The sequence below is a fragment of the Tachyglossus aculeatus genome, chromosome 4 (genome assembly GCF_015852505.1).
Source record: "Tachyglossus aculeatus isolate mTacAcu1 chromosome 4, mTacAcu1.pri, whole genome shotgun sequence".
Classification (NCBI taxonomy): Eukaryota; Metazoa; Chordata; class Mammalia; order Monotremata; family Tachyglossidae; genus Tachyglossus; species Tachyglossus aculeatus.
Window position 1 is genome coordinate 18,872,651 of NC_052069.1, and position 23,164 is coordinate 18,895,814.

The 23,164-nt window shown below is 42.3% G+C and overlaps 1 protein-coding gene across 14 annotated transcripts in view; it reads right to left on the reverse strand.

The window, feature by feature from the left end:
* Nucleotides 1-23,164, reverse strand: part of PROM1 (prominin 1) — a 176,820-nt gene that overhangs the window by 21,695 nt on the left and 131,961 nt on the right. For all 14 annotated transcript variants that reach the window (XM_038745167.1, XM_038745163.1, XM_038745161.1 and 11 more), the window contains 7 exons: nucleotides 19,256-19,415; nucleotides 17,158-17,310; nucleotides 14,071-14,194; nucleotides 9,566-9,669; nucleotides 3,362-3,446; nucleotides 1,898-2,044; nucleotides 903-974 (listed from right to left, as the gene is read on the reverse strand). In XM_038745167.1, the coding sequence (XP_038601095.1) occupies nucleotides 903-974; nucleotides 1,898-2,044; nucleotides 3,362-3,446; nucleotides 9,566-9,669; nucleotides 14,071-14,194; nucleotides 17,158-17,310; nucleotides 19,256-19,415 (845 nt within the window). The remainder of the gene's footprint in view (nucleotides 1-902; nucleotides 975-1,897; nucleotides 2,045-3,361; nucleotides 3,447-9,565; nucleotides 9,670-14,070; nucleotides 14,195-17,157; nucleotides 17,311-19,255; nucleotides 19,416-23,164) is intronic.

A 23,164-nucleotide genomic window follows, 5' to 3' on the forward strand; every position in this document is an offset into this window, starting at 1 on the left:
CCGCATCTACCGCAGTACTTAGCACATAAGTGCTTACGAGATACCGCAATTAGAACAGCAATGAAAATGAAGTATAATTCTGACAGTGCTATTTTATTCTGAAATATTTTCTCATTTGAGCTAATTCCATATGTTTGGTCCTCCATTGCTTGTTACCAAAAGTATTTAAGAGAAAATTTGTATGCTGTAAGATCTTCAGTACAGACCCACTACTACTTTAGAATGCTCAAGAACCGCAGTGCTATTAATGTTAATTACTGAAGTTTTAAATGAGATGGGTGTTTGGTCACCATATCTAAAACTCTGCAAATGTCCTCATTAGCTCTTGGTGCTCTGCTATTGATGATGATGACTTTGATGAATTTGTAAAGCATTTCAAATGTCTAATTACAAATGTTTTCATTTCCTCAAAGAGGTGAAAAGTAAACTGACATCTGCTGCACTGGTGGCTGCTAACAACTGAAATGTCCTCCCCTCACGCCTTCCACTGGCAAATTTGTGATAAATGTGACATTTCTAAATTTTACAATTCCCTTTTCTCACCATGCTTAGGGACAGCTGAATTTTTCAGCTGAAGATGAAGGGGAAACAGTACTAATTAAGTGACAGTTATAGTGCCTTTTAGGGAAATGGCAACAGGACTAATTAGGAATGTGGCAACAGTGCAAGCAGAAGGATATTTCCATCTTCAGAAAACAAATAGCAATGATATTGAAAATACTGAAAAGTCTCAATGGGAATCAGGCATCATGACAGCAGCTGCAGGGGATATTTTTGTACAAACGATTGATGATGGTGTGATCAGAATCTCTTTTTTAGTATTACTTAAAACAGCATAGGAAAGTTGACAGCGGTGAATAATATTTAACAGATTTCAGTAGAGTTGCCTTATTTCAACTCACCAATTGCTCTGCCCTTGCTTCTAAGTCATTGGCAAATGATAAAAGATCCACTTTTGTTATGCTTTTATTGACCTAAATGATATGAGCCAACAATCAGAATCACATTTATAGTTATTCCAAAAATGAATTAAAAAATCATCGGGTTTGGGGTTCCTACTTTGAGAGGCATTTCAGCTCAGGGATTAAGTAAATAACTACCAGGGAGGAAAAGTAAGGGATGTTAGACATACATCTATATCCCAGAGGATGGATGGCAAAGGAGGCAACCTCTCTTTGTTCAGAATATTAAGCCAAGAATGGGATGGATTTGTGATTATGTAAAATACAGTGATTTTAAAACTATGCTACTAGGGTAGCTAATGAAAGGGCCAGTTACACCTTTGCCATCCAACTCTGCAACAGAGCAAAAGTTTGCAAAAGTTCACAGAGCCTATATAGTTTCTGATCTCAATTCACTCCATTACTTCAGGACCACAGATTTCCCAGCCTACGTCCCTGCTAGCAGAAGAACCACTTATAAGATAGGGCACTCAGCGCTAAGAGCTGAGGCAGAGGTGGGGTAGCATTTGAAAACAAAAACTCCAGATGAAAAGGTGAACCAGTACCCTATTTAGTACAGGACAGGGGACAGCTGAAACCTAGACGGAGGGATAACCCACACCACCTGCACAGAATTTCAACAACTTTCAAAATTAAGGCTGATCTGGCTGAAAATGAGCTAAGTTTAATATTTGGCTATTCTAAGAAAAGAAAATGTAAGATAATTTACAAAACTGGCAATATATATTTTCAATACAAGTATGTTGAATTCTAAAGAAAAATGTATTTCCCCATTACTTCTTCCCTCTACACTGTAAGCTTGTTTTGGACAGGGAATGTGTCTGTCATATTATATCGTACCCTCCCAAGTGCTTAGTAACAGTGCTCTGCACATAGCAAGCACTCAGTAAATACGACTTACTGACTTAAAATCAAAGTTAAAAATGTCAACTTACCTCAGCCAGGTAGGCTGCAAAATCTATTCCGTCTATTCCTGAAAAACTGAAATTCAGAAGGTTTTCTTTCCCTGTTTCATCCAGCAGAACTATATTGCTCAGATTTATTTTAATACTTTCAAATCGAATGGACAGGTCTTCCGTATACTGGAAATTGAAGACAAGAAAGTCATTCGCGGTGAATCCATTCTGAAAGAACTTTAAACAATTGCTTCCTTTGAAGTCAAACAACGTAATGCAAACGCACACTCCACTTAGGTGGAGCTTCCCTCCAAAAGAACTCCAAATTGCAGACGGTAGCTCAGACCTCTTTGTGGCCTGTGACAAATCCAAGCACTTATCCTATCCCACCTTGATTTCTGTATTGATTTCTTGCTTATACCCCTGCCTCTTGTCTCTATTCGCTTGAGTCTGTGCTTCACTCCGATGCCTGGTTAATTTTTCTACGAAACCATTCAGTCCACGTTTCCCCACTCCTCAAGAACCTCCAATGGTTGCCCATCACCTCTTCATCCAACAGAAACTTCTTACCATTGGCTTTAAAGCATTCAATCACTTTGCCCACTCCTATCATACGTCACTGATTTCTTCTTACAACCCAGTGCATTCACTCTGCTCCTCTAATGCCACCCTGCTCTTTGTACCTCCATCTTGTCAGTCTTACCACCGATCCCTCACACATGTCCTGCCTCTGGTCTGGAGCTCCCTCTCCATATTTGACAGACAATCACTTTCCCCACCTTCACAGTCTCATTAAAATCACATCTCCCTTCCGAGACTGAGCCCCTTCCTTTCTCTCCCCCTCGTTCCCCTCTCCATCCCCCCATCTTACCTCCTTCCCTTCCCCACAGCACCTGTATATATGTATATATGTTTGTACATATTTGTTACTCTATTTATTTATTTATTTTACTTGTACATATCTATTCTATTTATTTTATTTTGTTAGTATGTTTGGTTTTGTTCTCTGTCTCCCCCTTTTAGACTGTGAGCCCACTGTTGGGTAGGGACTGTCTCTATATGTTGCCAACTTGTACTTCCCAAGCGCTTAGTACAGTGCTCTGCACACAGTAAGCGCTCAATAAATACGATTGATGATGATGATCTCCCCCAAAAGACCATCCCCAAGTCCTCTTTTCCTCTTCTCCCACTCCCTTCTGTTTCACCCTTGCACTTGGATTTGCCCCATTTATTTACCCCACACTCAGCACTTGTTTACATTGCCACATCTTATTCATTTGTATTAGTGTCTGTCTCCCCCGCTAGACTGTAAGCTCCTTGTGGGTAGGGAATGTGTCTACCAACTCTGTTATATGATATTCCCCCAAGCACTTAGTACAGTGCTCTGCACACTGTAAGAGCTCAAGAAGTAAAATTGATTGGTAGCACTTAACCCAATTATAATTGGCAAGCAAATGTATCCCGGGGAAAGAGTCGATTTTAAACTTAGTTGTATTTACTTACCACACTAATGTTCAAAAATGCACTGATATTGAAAAGGTTATCTAGTTGAAGGGAGGTATAGATGCCTTTATTTTCTTTGCAGTCACTGAAAACAAAAATAGCAATCACATTTTTATAAAGCAGGGTGTATATTATTTATTCACTATTAAAAAGCAAAGAAAATTCCTTCTAAAAATCTCAGTAGGAGGATTCAACTTTCAGTGTAGGGGGGTTGAGAGCTAAAGAACTGTTGTAAAATTGGTAGCAAAATGGGAAGCTTCTGGAGAACAAGAAACTTGTTTTCCTTCTGTTGTTCTTTGACATGTTCTTAGTACTGTGCTATGCACTCATATGTTTGTACGTATTTATTACTCTATTTATTTATTTTATTTGTACATATTTATTCTATTTATTTTATTTTGTTAATATGTTTCATTTTGTTCTCTGTCTCCCCCTTCTAGACTGTGAGCCCACTGTTGGGTAGGGACCGTCTCTATGTGTTGCCAACTTGTACTTCCCAAGCGCTTAGTACAGTGCTCTGCACACAGTAAGCACTCAATAAATACGATTGAATGAATGAATGAATGCTCAAGAAGTAGCAGTGATGAAAATGGTGATGACTGTTGCCTATGCCCTTCCTCTCTCTCGCTTTCAAAATACTCTGATTTGGGGGATTATAGCTGTCTGAGGAACATTATAATAATTATGGCATTTGCTAAGCATTTACTGTGTGTCAAGCAATGGTCCAAGTGCCGGGGTAGATATAAGGTAATGACATTGGGCACAGCCCCTGACAGAGAATTACACAGTATAGAGGATAGATTTCAGGTCTGAGAGTCAGAAAGCCATGGGTTCTAATCCCAGCTCTGCCACTTGTCTGCTCTGTGGCCTCGGGCAAGTCACTTCACTTCTCTGGGCTTCAGTTACCTCTCCCTAAAATGGGGATTAAGACTGTGAGCCCCATGCGGGACAGGGACTGTAACCCGATTTGCTTGTATTCACCCCAGAGCTTAGTACAGTGCACGGCACATAGAGAACACTTAAATACCACAATTATTATTACCCATTTGGGGCTCACAGTCTAAGTAGGAGGAAGAGCAGGTGTTGAATCCCCACTATACAAATAAAGAACACTTGGACCAGAGAAGTTAAGTGATTTGTTCAAGGTCACAAAGCAGGCAATTTGCAGAGCTGGGATTAAAACCCAGGTCCATGATCTTTCCACTAGGCCACATCGCTTCTCATTTATCCCTTCCCATGTAGTAGTAAAAGTATCTAGTAAGTGCTTGTCTTGTCTTATGCCGTCCAATCGTATCTAACTCATAGTGACACCATGGACTCATCCCTCTTCCAGAGAGCCTCACGTCCATCTGCAATCATTCTGATAGTGGATCCATAGAGTTTTCTTGGTGAAAATATGGAAGTGATTTACCACTGCCTCCTTCTGCACAATAAATTCAAGTCTCTGCCCTTGACTCTCTCCCATGCTGCTGCTGCCCAGCACAGGGGAGTTTTGACTTATAATAGATTGCCTTCCATTTACTAGCATTGCCCAAGCTAGGAATGGAATGGTTAGGCTTCTGCTTTACTCTCCCACCCATAGCCAAGACTGGTAGAGTACTGGAAATTCTCCAGGTGTGATCCTGAGAGGGGATTAAGTGTTTACTGTGTATAAAACACTGTACTTAGCTCTGGGAGAGAAAACACAGGTGGGAATTAGACATGGCCCCATGTCTCTTTGATTCTTTCCCAACACCCACAAATTACCAATTAAAAAAAAAATTCCAGGAAGCAAAACCTTCAACTTCTTAGGGAAAGTAGATGAAGGTCCAGCTGTGTGCCTTCATTAAGAAATAAATACGAAGCAATCAACCAGGGTGACTTCTTCATCTTCCCTGTGTAACTTTTACCTTGTCCTGCTTGTTTTCTTTGGGGTATCCTCCTGCCCACCCATATCCCACAAAAACCAACCAAACAAACAAAAAGTGATTCTGCTCACAGAAAACGGCATTTGGGAATATTGGGGCACACCAAGAAGTCTCTGCCTGAGATTCAGGTTGCTGAACACAAATACTCTGAACTTCAGTAGCCTCCGATGTCTTTATAATAGTTTGTGAAGCCTGGGGTGTGTTCACATTGATATCCAGTTAATCTTCACAGACTTTTTAATCTACCAGGGTGGTCCACTAACAAGATCTACTAATTAACAATTGATAACTATGGTATATGTTGAGTGCTTATTATGTACCATGCACTGTGCTAAGCCCTGGTGTTGATTCAGTGCAATCAATGCTGATGACACCCAGATCTACATCTCTGCCCCTGCTCTCTCCCCCTCTCTCCAGGCTCGCATCTCCTCCTGCCTTCAGGACATCTCCATTTGGATGTCTGCCCGCCACCTAAGCTCAACATGTCGAAGACTGAACTCCTTGTCTTCCCTCCCAAACCTTGCCCTCTCCGTGACTTTCCCATCTCTGTTGACGGCACTACCATCCTTCCCGTCTCACAAGCCTGCAACCTTGGTGTCATCCTCGACTCCGCTCTCTCATTCACCCCTCACATCCAAGCTGTCACCAAAACCTGCCGCTCTCAGCTCCGCAACATTGCCAAGATCCGCCCTTTCCTCTCCATCCCAACCGCTACCCTGCTCATTCAAGCTCTCATCCTATCCCGTCTGGACTACTGCATGAGCCTTCTCTCTGATCTCCCATCCTCGTGTCTCTCTCCACTTCAATCCATACTTCATGCTGCTGCCCGGATTATCTTTGTCCAGAAACGCTCTGGGCATGTAACTCCCCTCCTCAAAAATCTCCAGTGGCTACCAATCAATCTGTGCATCAGGCAGAAACTCCTCACCCTGGGCTTCAAGGCTGTCCATCACCTCGCCCCCTCCTACCTCACCTCCCTTCTCTCCTTCTACAGCCCAGTCCGCACCCTCCGCTCCTCCACCGCTGATCTCCTCACCGTACCTCGCTCTCGCCTGTCCCGCCATCGACCCCCGGCCCACGTCATCCCCCGGGCCTGGAATGCCCTCCCTCTGCCCATCCGCCAAGCTAGCTCTCTTCCTCCTTTCAAGGAACTACTGAGAGCTCACCTCCTCCATGAGGCCTTCCCAGACTGAGCCCCTTCCTTCCTCTCCCCCTCGTCCCCCTCTCCATCCCCCCCATCTTACCTCCGTCCCTTCCCCCCAGCACCTGTATATATGTATATATGTTGGCACATATTTTTTACTCTATTTATTTATTTTATTTGTACATATCTATTCTATTTATTTTATTTTGTTAGTATGTTTGGTTTTGTTCTCTGTCTCCCCCTTTTAGACTGTGAGCCCACTGTTGGGTAGGGACTGCCTCTATATGTTGCCAATTTGTACTTCCCAAGTGCTTAGTACAGTGCTCTGCACATAGTAAGTGCTCAATAAATATGATTGATGATGATGATGATAATCAGATCAGAAACAGTCCCTATTCCACATGTGGCTCATGGACTAAGGGGGAGGGAGAAGGGCATTTAATCCCTATTTAACAGTTGAGGAAACTAAGGCATAGAGATGGTAAGTGACTTGCCCAAAGTCACATGGTAGATAAGTGGATCTGGGATTCGAACTCACAACTCCTGAGCCTAGCCCTGAGCACTTTCCACTAGACCATGTTGTTTCATGTGGTCTGTAGACTGTAAACTCCTTATGGATAGGGATTGCATCTACCACGTCTGTTGTTTTGGACATCACCTTCTAGTTATCATCCCATATCCCTCCTACCATTCCTTTCCAAACTCCTTGAACGAGTTGTCTACACTCGCTGCCTAGAATTCCTCAATAACAACTCTCTCCTCGACCCCTCCAGTCTGGCTTCCGTCCCCTACATTCCACGGAAACTGCCCTCTCAAAGGTCACCAATGACCTCCTGCTTGCCAAATCCAACGGCTCATACTCTGTCCTAATCCTCCTTGACCTCTCAGCTGCCTTTGACACTGTGGACCACCCCCTTCTTCTCAACATGCTATCTGACCTTGGCTTCACAGACTCCGCCCTCTCCTGGTTCTCCTCTTATCTCTCCGGTCGTTCTTTCTCAGTCTCTTTTGCAGGCTCCTCCTCCCCCTCCCATTCTCTCACTGTGGGGGTTCCCCAAGGTTCAGTGCTTGGTCCCCTTCTGTTCTCAATCTACGCTCACTCCCTTGGTGACCTCATTCGCTCCCACGGCTTCAACTATCATCTCTATGCTGATGACACCCAGATCTACATCTCTGCCCCTGCTCTCTCCCCCTCCCTCCAGGCTCACATCTCCTCCTGCCTTCAGGACATCTCCATTTGGATGTCTGCCCGCCACCTAAAGCTCAACATGTCGAAGACTGAACTCCTTGTCTTCCCTCCCAAACCTTGCCCTCTCCCGACTTCCCCATCTCTGTTGACGGCACTACCATCCTTCCCGTCTCACAAGCCCGCAACCTTGGTGTCATCCTCGACTCCGCTCTCTCATTCACCCCTCACATCCAAGCCTTGACCAAAACCTGCCGGTCTCAGCTCCACAACATTGCCAAGATCTGCCCTTTCCTCTCCATCCCAACCACTACCCTCCTCATTCAAGCTCTCATCCTATCCCGTCTGGACTACTGCATCAGCCTTCTCTCTGATCTCCCATCCTCGTGTCTCTCTCCACTTCAATCCACACTTCATGCTGCTGCCCGGATTATCTTTGTCCAGAAACGCTCTGGGCATGTTACTCCCCTCCTCAAAAATCTCCAGTGGCTACCAATCAATCTGCGCATCAGGCAGAAACTCCTCACCCTAGGATTCAAGGCTGTCCATCTCCTCGCCCCCTCCTACCTCACCTCCCTTCTCTCCTTTTACAGCCCACCCCGCACCCTCCGCTCCTCTGCCGCTATTCTCCTCACGGTACCTCGTTCTCGCCTGTCCCGCCGTCGACCCCCGGCCCACGTCATCCCCCGGGCCTGGAATGCCCTCCCTCTGCCCCTCCGCCAAGCTAGCTCTCTTCCTTCCTTCAAGGCCCTGCTGAGAGCTCACCTCCTCCAGGAGGCCTTCCCAGACTGAGCCCCTTCCTTCCTCTCCCCCTCGTCCCCCTCTCCATCCCCCCATCTTACCTCCTTCCCTTCCCCACAGCACCTGTATATATGTATATATGTTTGTACATATTTTTTTACTCTATTTATTTATTTATTTTATTTGTACACATCTATTCTATTTATTTTATTTTGTTAGTATGTTTGGTTTTGTTCTCTGTCTCCCCCTTTTAGACTGTGAGCCCACTGTTGGGTAGGGACTGTCTCTATATGTTGCCAATTTGTACTTCCCAAGCGCTTAGCACCGTGCTCTGCACATAGTAAGCGCTCAATAAATGCGATTGATGATGATGATGATGATGCTCAAAACTCAATCAAGTACCACTGATTTATTGATTGCTCTTGGAGCCCTACCAAGACCATAGGCAGACTCAGCCTAGAGGGGTGAAGGGAAAGAAGGTAGAAGTGTCATGCTGGTGCTCCTCGGGCCTGCAGTGGCAGTGCCCAATTGAAGACTACTTCAGGTCACTTCTCAGACCCATCTAGGGTCAAATTCTTTGGGGCAGAGGAAACCAGGGAGAGGGGCTACAACCAGCACATTATTTACTTCAAAATGTTCAAATACCATGAACTTATATGACTTATAAGTTGACTTATATGACTCTCCATGTAGTCAAAGAGTAAGAAACATGGAGGAAAATATGACTAAGGCAGAATCAGATAATGGGGAAAATGGCAACATAACTATGTCTTCAGAGACACACACCCCCACCAAAGAAAACACAGATGGAGACTATAGAAGCATATGATTCCTCTGAGCTCTAGATACTTGGGCTCTTCCTTTGATATCTGGCTTCAAGCAAGAGGGAATTCCCTGAATTTGGAAGGATATTTTCACAACATCAGATTGACTTAGAGGAAGGATTAATTTGTCAAGAGGGACAGATGTCTGTGGTGTGCCCAAAGGAAGCAGGAATCTCCAGCTATTTGGTACTTGGGAGATATTGTCTGGACCATCTCTGAAGGATGGACACCTTTCAGGGTATGTTTTTTACTTGAGTTATTACTGCATTTTAACCTCCAACAATTCCTCTTACATGTCAAGCAACAGAAAGAAAGCACTATTCTGGAAGGACCTCAGCAGGTTGTATAATTGCATTGAGCATATGAAAGAAAAACTACTTACATTTTCAAGGATCATCTTACCTGTAAACTTGCTCAAAGGTAAGATTAATATTAGGATTTTGAAACAAGAGACCAGAAAGGTAGTTTTTCCACTGCCCATTTAATAAGTAGGGGGTGTCCAAAACCTAGAACACAAAAATACATTTCCTTCTGGATTGCTATTTTACGTTTGGTGAGCCCGCATAATGAAATTAATCTTCAAAAAAACTCAAGTCGAAATCCACTCTTCCTCTCCCTCCCTGCCAATGGGAGAATTACCTTTGAAACTGTGAAATACATACACAGGATTCGACTTGATCATTATAATCACTGCTTTAAAGTTGACATTTGGAAACATTATGGACTTTAACAAACCTTTATAGCCACAACAGGCTGAAAAGCTCAAGAGCAAATTTTTTAATCTTCAAGTCAAATGGATTAAATTGATTGTTAATGGCTTCAGAACAGTTTTTAGTTGACCACTGTGTCAGATCACCTTTAGTAATTCACGATGACCCACTTCCTGAAGTCAGATTGTTTTTAATGGAGATTTAAGGCTGAATTCATAAGTGCTCAAATGCCATTGATGAATTTGTCAGAAACCTCCAAAGATAAGGTGGACAGATTTTGGCATAGCAATGAGAGCCAACAGCTGCACAAACCCAATCTTAGTCCACCAAGTCAACACATTTCCACAGTATGCAATGGAATGATTATGTGATAGCAGTACCATTTAGGACAGTTTTGAGGATTTATTGACAAACCCACCTAAAATGTCACCTTCTCCAATGAGCCTCCTCTGATTAATTCCCAACAACTCTTACCTTTTCATATTTAGTTGTACTCCTTTCTCAAGACTTGCACATTTATGATTATTCAGTTTTATTTAGAGAAGCGGTGTTGCTTAGTGAATAGAGTTTGGGCCTGGGAGTCAAAAGAACCTGGATTCTAATTTCTGCTTCACCACTTATCTGCAGTGTGACCTTGGGCAAGTCACTTAACTTCTCTGTGATGCAGTTACCTTGTCTGTAAAAAAGGGGTTTAAGACTGTGAGCCCCATGTGGGACAGGAGCAGGACAGCAACCTGATTTGCTTGCATTCACTCCAGAGCTTAGAACAGTGCCTGGCAAAAAGTAAGCATTTAACAAATACCACTATTATTATTTTAATGTCTGTTTCACCCTTTAGACTGCAAGCTCCTGCTAAGTAGGGATCATGTCTACCTACTTTTTTGTACTGTACTCTTCCAAGCTCTTATTATAGTAGTCTGAACACAGTATGCAAGTAATACCACTGATTGAATGATTAAACATTCTATGATTTACTCAGATTCCACTATTCGTGTCTATCTACCCCAATGGAGTATAAGCTCCTTTAAGGGCCAGAACCTAGCTCATGCTTGTATTGTACTTTCCTAAGTGCTTCATACAGAACACAATAATAATAATGATGATGGTGTTTGTTAAGCGCTTACTATATGCCAGGCACTGTACTCAGCACTGGGGTGGATACAAGTAAATCGGGTTGGACACAGTCCCTTGTTCCCCTAGGGGCTCAGTTTCAATCCCCATTTTACAAATGAGGTAACTGAAGCACAGAGAAGTTGTGACTTACCCAAGATCACACAGCAGATTCAGGAAGTACCGAATCAATCAGTCAATGGTAATAATAATAATAATAATGATGGCAGTTAAGCGCTTACTATGTGCAAAACATTGTTCTAAGCGCTGGGGAGGATACAAGGTGATCAGGTTGTCCCACTTGGGGCTCACAGTCTTAATCCCCATTTTACAGATGAGGTAACTGAGGCCCAGAGAAGTTAAGTGACTTGCCCAAAGTCACACAGCTGATAATTGGCGGAGCCAGGATTTGAACCCATGACCTCTGACTCCAAAGCCCGTGCTCTTTCCAATGAGCCACACTGGTAATCACTGTGTTGCTGTTTCCAGAGCATTCTACTAAATTCTTGGCAGAGTAAAATACAATACAATAGAACTGGTAGACATGATCGCTGTCCACAAAGAGCTTACTATCTAGTTGGAGAGACAGTCACTGGAACAAATTACAGATAGGGGAAATGGCAAATTATAAGAAGAACAGTCACAACACTACTCTACAACTGTAGGTGGGGTGAATATCAAACGATTACTGGATGCAGATCGAAGTACAGAAGGGATACAAAGGGAAGGGTGACTAAGGGAAATGTACATATTTATTACTCTATTTATTTATTTATTTATTTATTTTACTTGTACATATCTATTCTATTTATTTTATTTTGTTAATATGTTTGGTTTTGTTCTCTCTCTCCCCCTTCTAGACTGTGAGCCCACTGTTGGGTAGGGACTGTCTCTATATGTTGCCAACTTGTACTTCCCAAGCGCTTAGTACAGTGCTCTGCACACAGTAAGCGCTCAATAAATACAATTGATTGATTTATCTGGGGAAGACTCCTTGGAGGAGAAGTGATTTTTGGGTGGGTCCAAAGGTGAGGAGTGTAGTGATCTGTTAAATATGAAGTGAGGGGGAGTTCTAGGCCAGAAGGCCAGAAGGATAGTGCGGGCAAGGGGTCAGTGGTGAGTGGTGAGGAGAAGCAGCGTGGCTCAGTGGAAAGAGCACAGGCTTTGGAGTCAGAGGTCATGGGTTCAAATCCCAGCTCTCCCAATTGTCAGCTGTGTGACTTTGGGCAAGTCATTTAACTTCTCTGTGCCTCAGTTACCTCATCTATAAAATGGGGATTAAGACTCTGAGCCCCCCGTGGGACAACCTGATCACCTTGTAACCTCCCCAGTGCTTAGAACAGTGCTTTGCACATAGTAAGCACTTAATAAATGCCATTATTATTATTATTATTATTACATGAGACCAAAATACAGGGAATAGGTTAGTGTTAGAGAATCAAAAAGTGAGCAGGTTGGGTTGTACATCAGCAAGGTGAGGTGAGGGGGAGAGTCCTTCCAGACTGTAAACTTCTTGTGGTCTGGGAATGTGACTACTAAATCTTTAATAGTGTTCTCTCATTCATTCATTCAATCGTATTTATTGAGCATTTACTGTGTGCATAGCACTGTACTAAGCGCTTGGGGAGTACAAGTTGGCAACATATAGAGACGGTCCCTACCCAACAATGGGCTCACAGTCTAGAAGGGGGAGACAGACAACAAAAAAAACCATCTGGACAGGTGTCAAGTCGTCAGAATAGAATTAAAGCTAGATGCACATCATTCACAAAATAAATAGAATGGTAAATATGCACAAGTAAAATAGAGTAATAAATCTGTACAAACAGATACAGGTGCTGTGGGGAGGGGAAGGTCCCAAGTGCTTCAGTACAGTGCTCTGCACACAGTAAGCGCTCAATGACTACAACTGATTGATAGCTGATTGAGCACGTAAAGTCAATGGTAAGAAGTTTCTGTTCAATGAGGAAGTGGATGGGCAATCACTGGAGGTTTTAGAGGAGTGTGGAGATGTAAACTGAAGGGATATTTAGAAAAAAAAATGAACCAGGCAGCCTAGGAAACAATGGACTGGAGTGGGGAAGGACAGAAGACAGGGAAGTCAATGAAAAGGCGGCTTCAGTAGTCATGGCAGGATACAAGTGGTTGGATCAACACGGTAACAGTCTGGATAGACAAGAAAGGCCAATTCTAGAGATGTATTGAAGGTAGAATTAGCATGATTTGTTGACAGATTGAATAGGTGGGTTGAGTGAGCAGAGGAGTCAAGGACAATGCCAGGGTAATGGGTTTGTGAGATAGGGAGGGTGGGGGTGACAGCAAATAATGATGATAATGATCGTATTTGTTAAGCATTTACTCTTTGTCAAATACCATTATAAACGCTGAGGTAGATACAAGCTTATCAGGTTGGACACCTTCCTTGTCCCACATGGGGCTCACAATCTTAATCTCCATTTTATAGATGAGCAAAGTAAGGCACACGGAAATTAAGTGACTTGCCCAAGGTCACACAAGGTCAGACAACTGTAGGATCTGGAATTAGAACCCAGGTCTTTGTAGCTCCCAGGCCCATGCTTTATCCAGTTGGCCAACACATGTCATTACTACTACTACATGAATTATTAATGCTTCATATATTTTACATGCTCTCTGAATCTCAAATCACTTCACTTGCTTTTAATTTACTTAGACTGCAGCTTCGGGTGGGATGGGGACTGTGTCCAATCTGATTATCTTATAATAATAATAATAATAATAATGGCATTTATTAAGCACTTACTATGTGCAAAGCACTGTTCTAAGCGCTGGGGAGGTTATAAAGTGATCACATTGTCCCATGGAGGGGGGCTCACACAGTCTTAATTCCCATTTACCTCTCCATTTATGTCTCTTGTACCTCTCCAGCATTTAGTACAGTGCTCAGTGTTTAGTAAGTGTTTAACAATTACCATAACAATATTTTATTTTTCCTGAAAAAGAAAATCGCTTTCCAAATCTTCCATTCATGGGAAGATATACAAACCCAAGCATCACTAGTCTTCTCTCTCAATTCCAAAATAAAAAAAAGACAAGAATATTTTTTACCTGAAATAAAGTCTTATCTTCAAATGGCTCACAGACTAATTTTTCCATATTTCCACCTGATACAAAAGTGAAGACAACGATGATCATCAAGGCCCAAGAGAAGAGGAAGCTGAATCCAACCCCCCTGGAAAGGATGGATAAAACCCATTAACTATTTCAGGACTCATTGAAAACATTTAACAGTGCAATAGCAAAGTAAAGTGCACGGTGTAATGATAAACTATAGATTGAGGTGAAAGTAACCCAGGTCAACACAATCAAATTTGGGAAGGGGAGAATTAAGAAAAAAAGCGCACCAAAAACAAAACCTTATCCTTTCCCTCATGCAGTTTACACCAAAGAGTTCAGTGTTTTTGTATTTCCATGGAAAGTTCATTAATTGAAGCACTGGGGGACTTGAGAGCTATTAATTAATTTTACTTCAGGTTATCGTTTCTGATGACACTGCCATCCTGTCATCCTCTGTCTTATGGATACTTTCCATTTCTGCTTCCAGCATCCAAGTTCTCAATGTTGGGTAGGGTATGTCTCTATATGTCGCCAACTTGTATTTCCCAAGTGCTTAGTACAGTGCTCTGCACACAGTAAGCACTCAATAAATATGATTGAATGAATGAAAAACATCTTAAATAGGGCTCGCTAACACTTATTAAGGAATACACAGAAAGACTCGACCTGTAGGTAAATGACAGCACTGCCAATCTAGGTAGAAAAGGTGGGATTGGATTAGGGAGTTGGAGGTAGGGGACACTGAGGTACGGGAGGGGATGGCTTTGGGAACCAGAAAGAGGGTGGCCTAGTGGCAAGTGAGCCCATTGTTGGGTAGGGACCATCTCTATGTGTTGCCGATTTGTACTCCCCAAGCGCTTAGTACAGTGCTCTGCACACAGTAAATGCTCAATAAATACGATTGAATGAATAAAAGAGCATGGGTTTGGGAGTCAGAGGTCGTGAGTTCTAATCCAACCTCCGCCACTTGTCTGCTGTATGACCTTGGGCAAGTCTACCTTATCTGTAAATGCAGATTAAGAGTGTGAGCCTCATGTGGGCCACTTAGCTGTGTGAATTTGGGCAAGTCACTTAACTTCTCTGTGCTTCAGTTACCTCATCTGTAAAATGGGGATTAAGACTGTGAGCCCGATCTGGGACAACCTGATTACCTTGTATCTACCCCAGTGCTTAGAACAGTGCTTGACATATAGTAAGCACTTAAATACCATTATTCTTCTAGACTGTGAGCCTGTTGTGGGCAGAGATTGTCTCTGTTGCTGAATTGTACTTTCCAAGCACATGGTATAGTGCTCTGCACAGAGTTAAGCGCTCAATAAATATGATGGAATGAGTGACAGGGACTGTGTCCAACCTTGTATCTACCCCAGTGCTTAGAACAGTGCTTGGCACATAGTAAGTGCTTAAAAATACCATAATAATAATAATAATAATGTTATTATTATTATAATTAGACAGAAGTGGGCAAAGCTATGTAGGTATGTTTGGGATCCTAAACCGTGGCAATGTGCTTTTTATTAAAGATAGGCCTGGGAAGGAAGGCTACAGAATTGAGTCTGCAATGTTGATTTTGATGGCTAGGTAAAGTGAGTTCCTCACAGAGGGGAGAGTCTCAAACTGGCAATGGATAAGGGACCCTTGGTCCAATGGACCCTGGACCTTTCCTGTTATACTGGAGATCGGTTTGCAAGGGAACAGAACCAAGCTCAGATCTCCTTCAGAATTTCCTAAAATTTCCTGTTAGATTTTATCTGTGAGTTGGACTAGCTCCTCTTTATCCCTCCTCAATCCCACCACACTGATCTTGACTGAGAATCAAGAGTGATGGCAGCCATGGAGAAGTGAGAGGTGAAAAGGTACTGATTCTGATGGACTTGAAGTAGATTTTTCTCCTTTCTTCTAGGTTTCACAAATAATTTAGGCAGCTTTTTTTTTAAAAAAAAGAGATGTTGTAGGTTCTCCTCTTAATAACTCAATTAGTTTGATGATCCGATTGCATTTGATACTTTCCACAATTCCTTGAGTATTTTACCAGGTGTCTTCTAAAGATAGTGAATAATTCTATAGAGTGAGTTAAAGCATTCTGATCTTTAGGTCATGATTTCTGTCAGTGAACGGTCTTGCCATCAGTATCTGGCATTTTGGCCACCTTAGAGTCGTTTCTGAAATAAGGTGAAAATGTATTTCTGTTCCCGTAATGCATCTTAATTGCTCACATCCTGAGATTCAGCCTCATTGTATTCTCGGGTCATCAGTTCAGACATTTACTATGGAGACAGCAGCAGCAATTACTCGATTTAAGTCAATAGGGCTTTCTTCTTCCTCTCAATTTGCTCATGATTTCCTCATTTCTCTTTTAGCTGAATGTCACACCCTTGGTATCTGCCCAAAATGAAATCTTACTGGATGAAATCCAATAAAACCATATTTTAAGGGTAAGAAAAGGATAAAGTAGACTTTTAAAGACAATTACTATAAGCATAGTACAAGAAACCTATTTTGGAGCAGCTTGATTTATAAGGGCAGGGAATGTGCCTGCTTATTGTACTCTCCCAAGTGTTTAGTACAGTGCTCTGCAACAGTAAGAGCTCAATAAATACAAATAAAGAATTGGGCTTGTAGGGAGCCCTATAGGCAGAGAAAAGGCAAGAGAAGGGCAAAGATGATTATGACAGTGCATTTGATTTTTTTTTCTTTTTGATTCTCCTGTAAACTAGAAACACTCAAAACAGTAGGCCCCTAAAGTCCCCCCAAACACCATACTGGTCAGTAAAGAAAATCCTGGAGCTGTAGCGTTATACTTATTCCCTGAAAAACTGTAAGCATCATGGTAGCAACAATAATGAAACACTTGACATATTGTTCAAAGTGAACAGAACTGAATTTTTTTTCAGCTGAAGCTGAATGAATACAATGAGTGTGATGCTGGAGGAGATTTGCTATTTAGGGGATGGAGTCCATCACTCCAATTAATTTTTCCCCAAAGTACTATGACAGTGCTCTGCATACAGTAAGTGCTCAATAAATACGGTCGAATGAATGTTTCATACCTATCCCCGTTACAAGAAATAAACTCACGCCATGAGGAAGTTGCCTCCGGTGTTTGAGATGCAGCCTCTGTTGGTGGGAGTAGTGTGTTTATCATAACCGCAAGCACCGCACAGTAATCCCAGGTAGTAGAACACAAGAATCAGGACTACTAGGCAGCAGATAATTAAACAGCCCAGCCACCTAAGGAGACAACAATGACAATATCACCATGGGTAGCCAGCATGCAAAAGCTCACACAACTCTCAGCTTACCTATTGTTGTAGAAAGGTTATAGGAATTCTGCTCAAGTGACCAAAAAGTCCTACTTAATGTCTTCTCTGTCAGGCAAGGAAGGGAACTAGTTTGCGCTGATACCAAGACTAGAAAATAGTTTGGATTTTGAGTCTCCTTTAATCAAAACAGATTGGACACTTATTTTGCCTTGACTAGTCCAAGAAATCCCTAACCTTGTTTAAAAAAATCTTTGATTAAATGTGAAGTTAAAACATACTAAATGAATAGTGTTTTTGAAGGGATTACAGGGCTATGGATGCTCAAGAAGATTAGGCAATCAGGAAGGAGAAAGGAAGAGAGAAATCAGACTTCAAGAAAAGATTCATAAGACTTTTTTATAGTATTTGTTTAAACGTTTACTATGTGCTGGGCACTGTACTAAACACTGGGGTAGACACAAGTTAATCAGGTTGGACACAGACCCTGTACCACATGGGACTCAACAGTCTTAATCCCCATTTTATAGATGAGGTAACTGAGGCACAGAGAAGTTAAGTGACTTGCCCAAGATCACACAGCAAACAAGTGGCAGAGCCGGGATTAGCGCTCACGTCCTTCTGACTCTCAGGTTCATTTCTACCAACGAGGCCGTGCAGCTTCTGTTTCAACTAATCTGAATTCTTATTATGGGAATAAATTTCCTGGGCAGCCATTTTGTGTTCTGCACTGAAAAAGTTAGATCCCCATCTGTTAGCTGGTTTTGAGTTTCCTGAGCATCTTAAAGCAAATGTGCATAAAATGTCAATCATCATTTTGCAGCGACGCTGCCAGTCTGAGTTTGAAGTTTAAAATAATGGATGCTCAATTAGTTCTAATTGGCAAGCTCATGAGCTAGAGCATCCCTTCCCAAAAGCATTTGCCAAGAAGGAGAGAAATGCATTACTGTCTCTGCTAATATTCAAATAAATGCATTAGAAAAAAAATGAAGAAATCACACTTGTCTGACCCTCCAGAAATAATGCTTCACTGGTCACTTTCAATCAGATTCTTAAAAAAAAAAGTGTCTCGGTTATATGTAGCAAAAGTGGGAGATGTATTAGCTCCAATAGGAAATGGCTTTTTGGAAAGATAAATCCTGGCAGACTGTCAGGTCTGCCAATTAGGCTTGCCCACTCATCAGGACAGATAAAAATGCTGCCGGGAAATGGACTTTTTCTGCAAGGATGTAGTGAATTGTCCTGACTCCTCAGTCAATGTCCATCTGGCCCCACTTACTCAGACATAGGGAATATCATCCTTCCTTGTCCCTGCTGGGCTTTGGCTGGGTGCAATCTCCCTTCGATCACCATGAGGAGGAAACAAGGTGGTGGGATGGAATGGAAAGAGGGATTTTGACCAAATTGGCCCAGCTCCCTTTTGCCATGGTCAGAGTCACCAACGCAGGAAGGGTAGGGCAAGTGTCTGACCTCAGAGCTTTCTGGAGATAACCAGGTGGTGGTGGTGATGATACTTGGTACTTAGTAAGAGCTTAGCAAATACTACTATTGCTATTATTTTTATTATTACTGCTTGAAACTGGGAAAATTGGGATAAGATACCCACTTACCTACTTTCTTAGGATATGGGCACCGACTGGGATAGGGACTGCATCTGATCTGATCATCTCGCAGCTACCGTAAAGCTTACTTAGTACAGAGGGAGCATTAAAGATGCCATTATTGTTATTATTTAAAAGTTCCTAAAGGCTGATGAATATGTATTGACTGATTTACTCAAGTTTGTTTAATCTTGAGAACAAATGAGAACAATAAACTCATCCAAGCCTTGGCTGTACACTTTCTCCATATAATAATTTTCAAATAAATATTCTTGAATTACACAAATTGTAACTCCCAAGTTACTAAAACCTCACCTGTAGAAATCATATTGTTCTACTGCAGGGAAATAATCTTCAATATATGTCTCAGCCTGAGAGAGATAGTTCGTGAAATCTTTCAGCATCTTCTCAAGAGGAACCATTTTGGTTAAACTGGTGATATTTGAACCAATGGTATCCAAAACACTTTTGACGTCTGAAAATAATCATGCCTTAGTTACACGATTGTAAGCTTGGAGAAAAACAAATTTCATACTAAAAAATTGCAAGTTTTAATCAATGTAAACTCCGCCACTATTTTTCACTCACACCCCCACCCACCTAATACATGAATGCATGAAACGCTACCACATACAGAGATGAACAAGAATACAGTCAAACCCAGAAACACCAATAATCAAGGATAAAGAAATGTTTTTAGTACTGAGTTAGAAGGTTGTATTCAAGCCAGAGTTTTCTTTTTCTATTCAATTGTCAAAAGTGATCATCTTTTGAAAGATCGAACCCTATACTGGACTACAATTCCTGGAGTTAGGGAATAGAAATGAATGGCTATCATTTTCTAATATATTCTAGAATGTGCCTTAAGGTGCCTTAAGGTGCCCTAATTTTGTATGAAAGATGCTCTCCTGAAGAGTTTAACTCTTACAGAAGTATAAAACAATGCTAGCCACTGTAGTGCAATACTGCTACTACAACTAATAATAATAATTGTATTTGTTGAATGCTTACTATAAAAATAATAATAATGATGGTATTTGTTAAGCACTTACTGTATGCCAAGCACTGTTCTAAGTGCTGGGATAGATACAAGGTAATTAGGTTGTCCCACGTGGGGTTCACAGTCTTAATCCCCATTTTACAGATAAGGTAACTGAGGCACAGAGAAGTTAAGTGACCTGCCCAAAGTCACACAGCTGACAAGTGGCAGAGCTGGGATTAGAACCCAGGACCTCTGACTCCCAAGCCCAGGCTCTTTCCACTAAACCACACCGCTTCTCAATGGTATTTGTTAAGCGTTTACTATGTGCAGAGCACTGTACTAAGCACTGGGTTAGATACAAGGTAATTAATAATAATAACAATAATAATAATAACAACAATGGCATTTATTAAGTTCTTACTGTGTGCAAAGCAATGTACTAAGAGTTGGGGAGATTACAAGGTGATCAGGTTGTCCCATGGGGGAGGCTCACAGTCTTAATCCCCATTTTACAGACACGCTAACTGAGGCCCAGAGAAGTGAAGTGACTTGCCCAAAGTCACACAGCTGACAATTGGTGGAGTAGGGATTTGAACTCATGACCTCTGACTCCAAAGCCCGAGCTCTTTCCACTGAGCCATGGACACAGTCCCTGTCCTATATGGGGCCTCACAGTCTTAATCCCCACTTTACAGATGAGGTAACTGAGGCACAGAGAAGTGAAGTGACTTGCCCAAGGTCACACAGCAGGCAAGTGGCGGAGCTGGGATTAGAAGCTATGACCTTCTGACCCCCAGGCCCATGCTCATTCCAGTAGGCCATGCTGCTTCTACACTGCCAGGCACTGCACTAAGTATTGGAGTAGATAGAAGCGAATCTTAATCTTAGTCTTAATTCCCATTTTACAGATGAGGGAACTGAGGCATAGAGAAAGAAAGTGCCTTGTCCAAGGTCACACAGCAGAATGTGCTGGAGCTGGGATTAGAACCCAGGTCCTTTTTATTCCCAGGTCTGTGCTCTATCCACTGGGCCATGCTGCTTCTCTACCTAGCATATACCTCCAGTATCGTAAACCACTTCTGTATTTGTACCAAGAAAACTCCATGGATTCCTTCAATCGTATTTATTGAGCACTTACTGTGTGCAGAACACTGTACTAAGCGCTTGGGAAGTCCAAGTTGGCAACATCTAGAGATGGTCCCTACCCAACAGCAGGCTCACAGTCTAGAAGGATACACTATCAAAACTACTGCAGGGGAAGTGGGGCGTTCTGGGAGAGATGTATCTATGGCGTCACTGAGTTGGACATGACAGCTTAGGACAACAATGGAACTAAACATCAAAAACATTCATCCTCATCATCAAATATCTATCGAAATTCACTATGTGGTTGAGATGAAAATATATCGGAGCCATAGCTTTCTCTGAAAGTCAATAGCTGTCTGATAACATGTTAGGTTAAGACTTTTATTTTTTTTAACCTTCATTATTTTATATCTCACCCCTGAAGTGTGTAGCCTTGGGTCAGAAGTTTAATACTGAAGCTAAACTCTTTCACTTACTTATATCCTATTATAAAATTTGATGCCTGATGATCATTTCCTCCTTCCCTCCCCTCCCTTCTCTCCTTCTCCAGCCCAGCCCGCACCCTTCGCTCCTCTGCTGCTAATCTCCTCAACGTGCCCTGTTCTCGCCTGTCCCGCCATCGACCCCCGGCCCACGTCATCCCCCAGGCATGGAATGCCCTCCCTCTGCCCATCCGCCAAGCTAGCTCTCTTCCTCTCTTCAAGACCCTACTGAGAGCTCACCTCCTCCAGGAGGCCTTCCCAGACTGAGCCCCTTCCTTCCTCTCCCCCTCACACCCCTCTCCATCCCCCCATCTTACCCCCTTCCCTTCCCCACAGCACCTGTATATATGTATATATGTTTGTACATATTTATTACTCTATTTATTTATTTATTTATTTTACTTGTACATATCTATTCTATTTATTTTATTTTGTTAGTATGTTTGGTTTTGTTCTCTGTCTCCCCCTTTTAGACTGTGAGCCCACTGTTGGGTAGGGACTGTCTCTATATGTTGGCAACTTTTACTTCCCAAGTGCTTAGTACAGTGCTCTGCACACAGTAAGCGCTCAATAAATACGCTTGACTGATTGATTGATTTCCCTCGGAAAGGCATTTCTGTTATAACAACTTGTCCTACCTAGTCAAACTAAATGTGTGCCTCCGTTTGATTGCCTTGCTGCAAGGAACTTTTCCCTTCAAATACTGACATGTATAGACCTGTACTACATGACAAGGACCTAACTTATTGTTGAGGTGGTACGATCCAAGAGTAGCAAACTAAATCAAAGTTCTGTCCTGGGAGATAAACTGCTCACCAGGGAGACACACTGTTCACTATTAGTATCATTACAAAGAAAAGGTCTAGCCTAAGCATGAAGAAGGACTCTAACAAGAACTGAGTCACTGCAATTTCATTTATTCATTCAATTGTATTTACTGAGTCCTTACTCTGTGCAGAGCACTGTACCAAGTGCTTGGGAGAGTACAATTTAACAATATATGGGCACATTCCCTGCCCACAAAAAGCTTATGACCAAGTTGGGGAATTTATCTTCCTGGAGATTTTTACAGAAATGTTGGAAAACTTTCTAGGATGGTTGAAGTGAGATCATCCCCAAAGATGGGGGAAAGATCAACTGATCCCTAAATCTCTCCCAGAAGCTACTATTTCTCCCCCAATAGACTGTAAACTCCATGTGGGTTGGGTAAAGGTCTTTTCCTTCTGTTATGCTTTTCAAAGCACTTAGTGCAGTGCCTCGAGCTCAGCAGGTGTTCAGTAGCAATTTTTAGTTCTAGTAGAGTTTGAACCTCTTTAAGGTAACCACCAGAGCAGATAAAATTGACTAGGAATCCCAAAGGAGTAAGCCAAGGGTCCCTTGTCAAAAAAGAGGCAAGAACAGAAAGGTTTTTCTTTTTTCCATTTAGGAAATGGTATTTTTGGTTTTCCTCTCCTGCAAAATAACCTTCCCAACTCCACCCAGAGAGCTGGCTAGGAGTCCAAGAAGAGGAACTTAGATGCTTAAGTCACTTAATTTCTCACTGTTCCTCAATCTCATCTGTCTCGCCACTGACCCCTCGCCCACAACCTGCCTCTGGCCTGGAATGCCCTCCCTCCTCAAATCTGGCAATTACTCTCCCTGCTTCAAAACCTTATTGAAGGCACATCTTCTCCA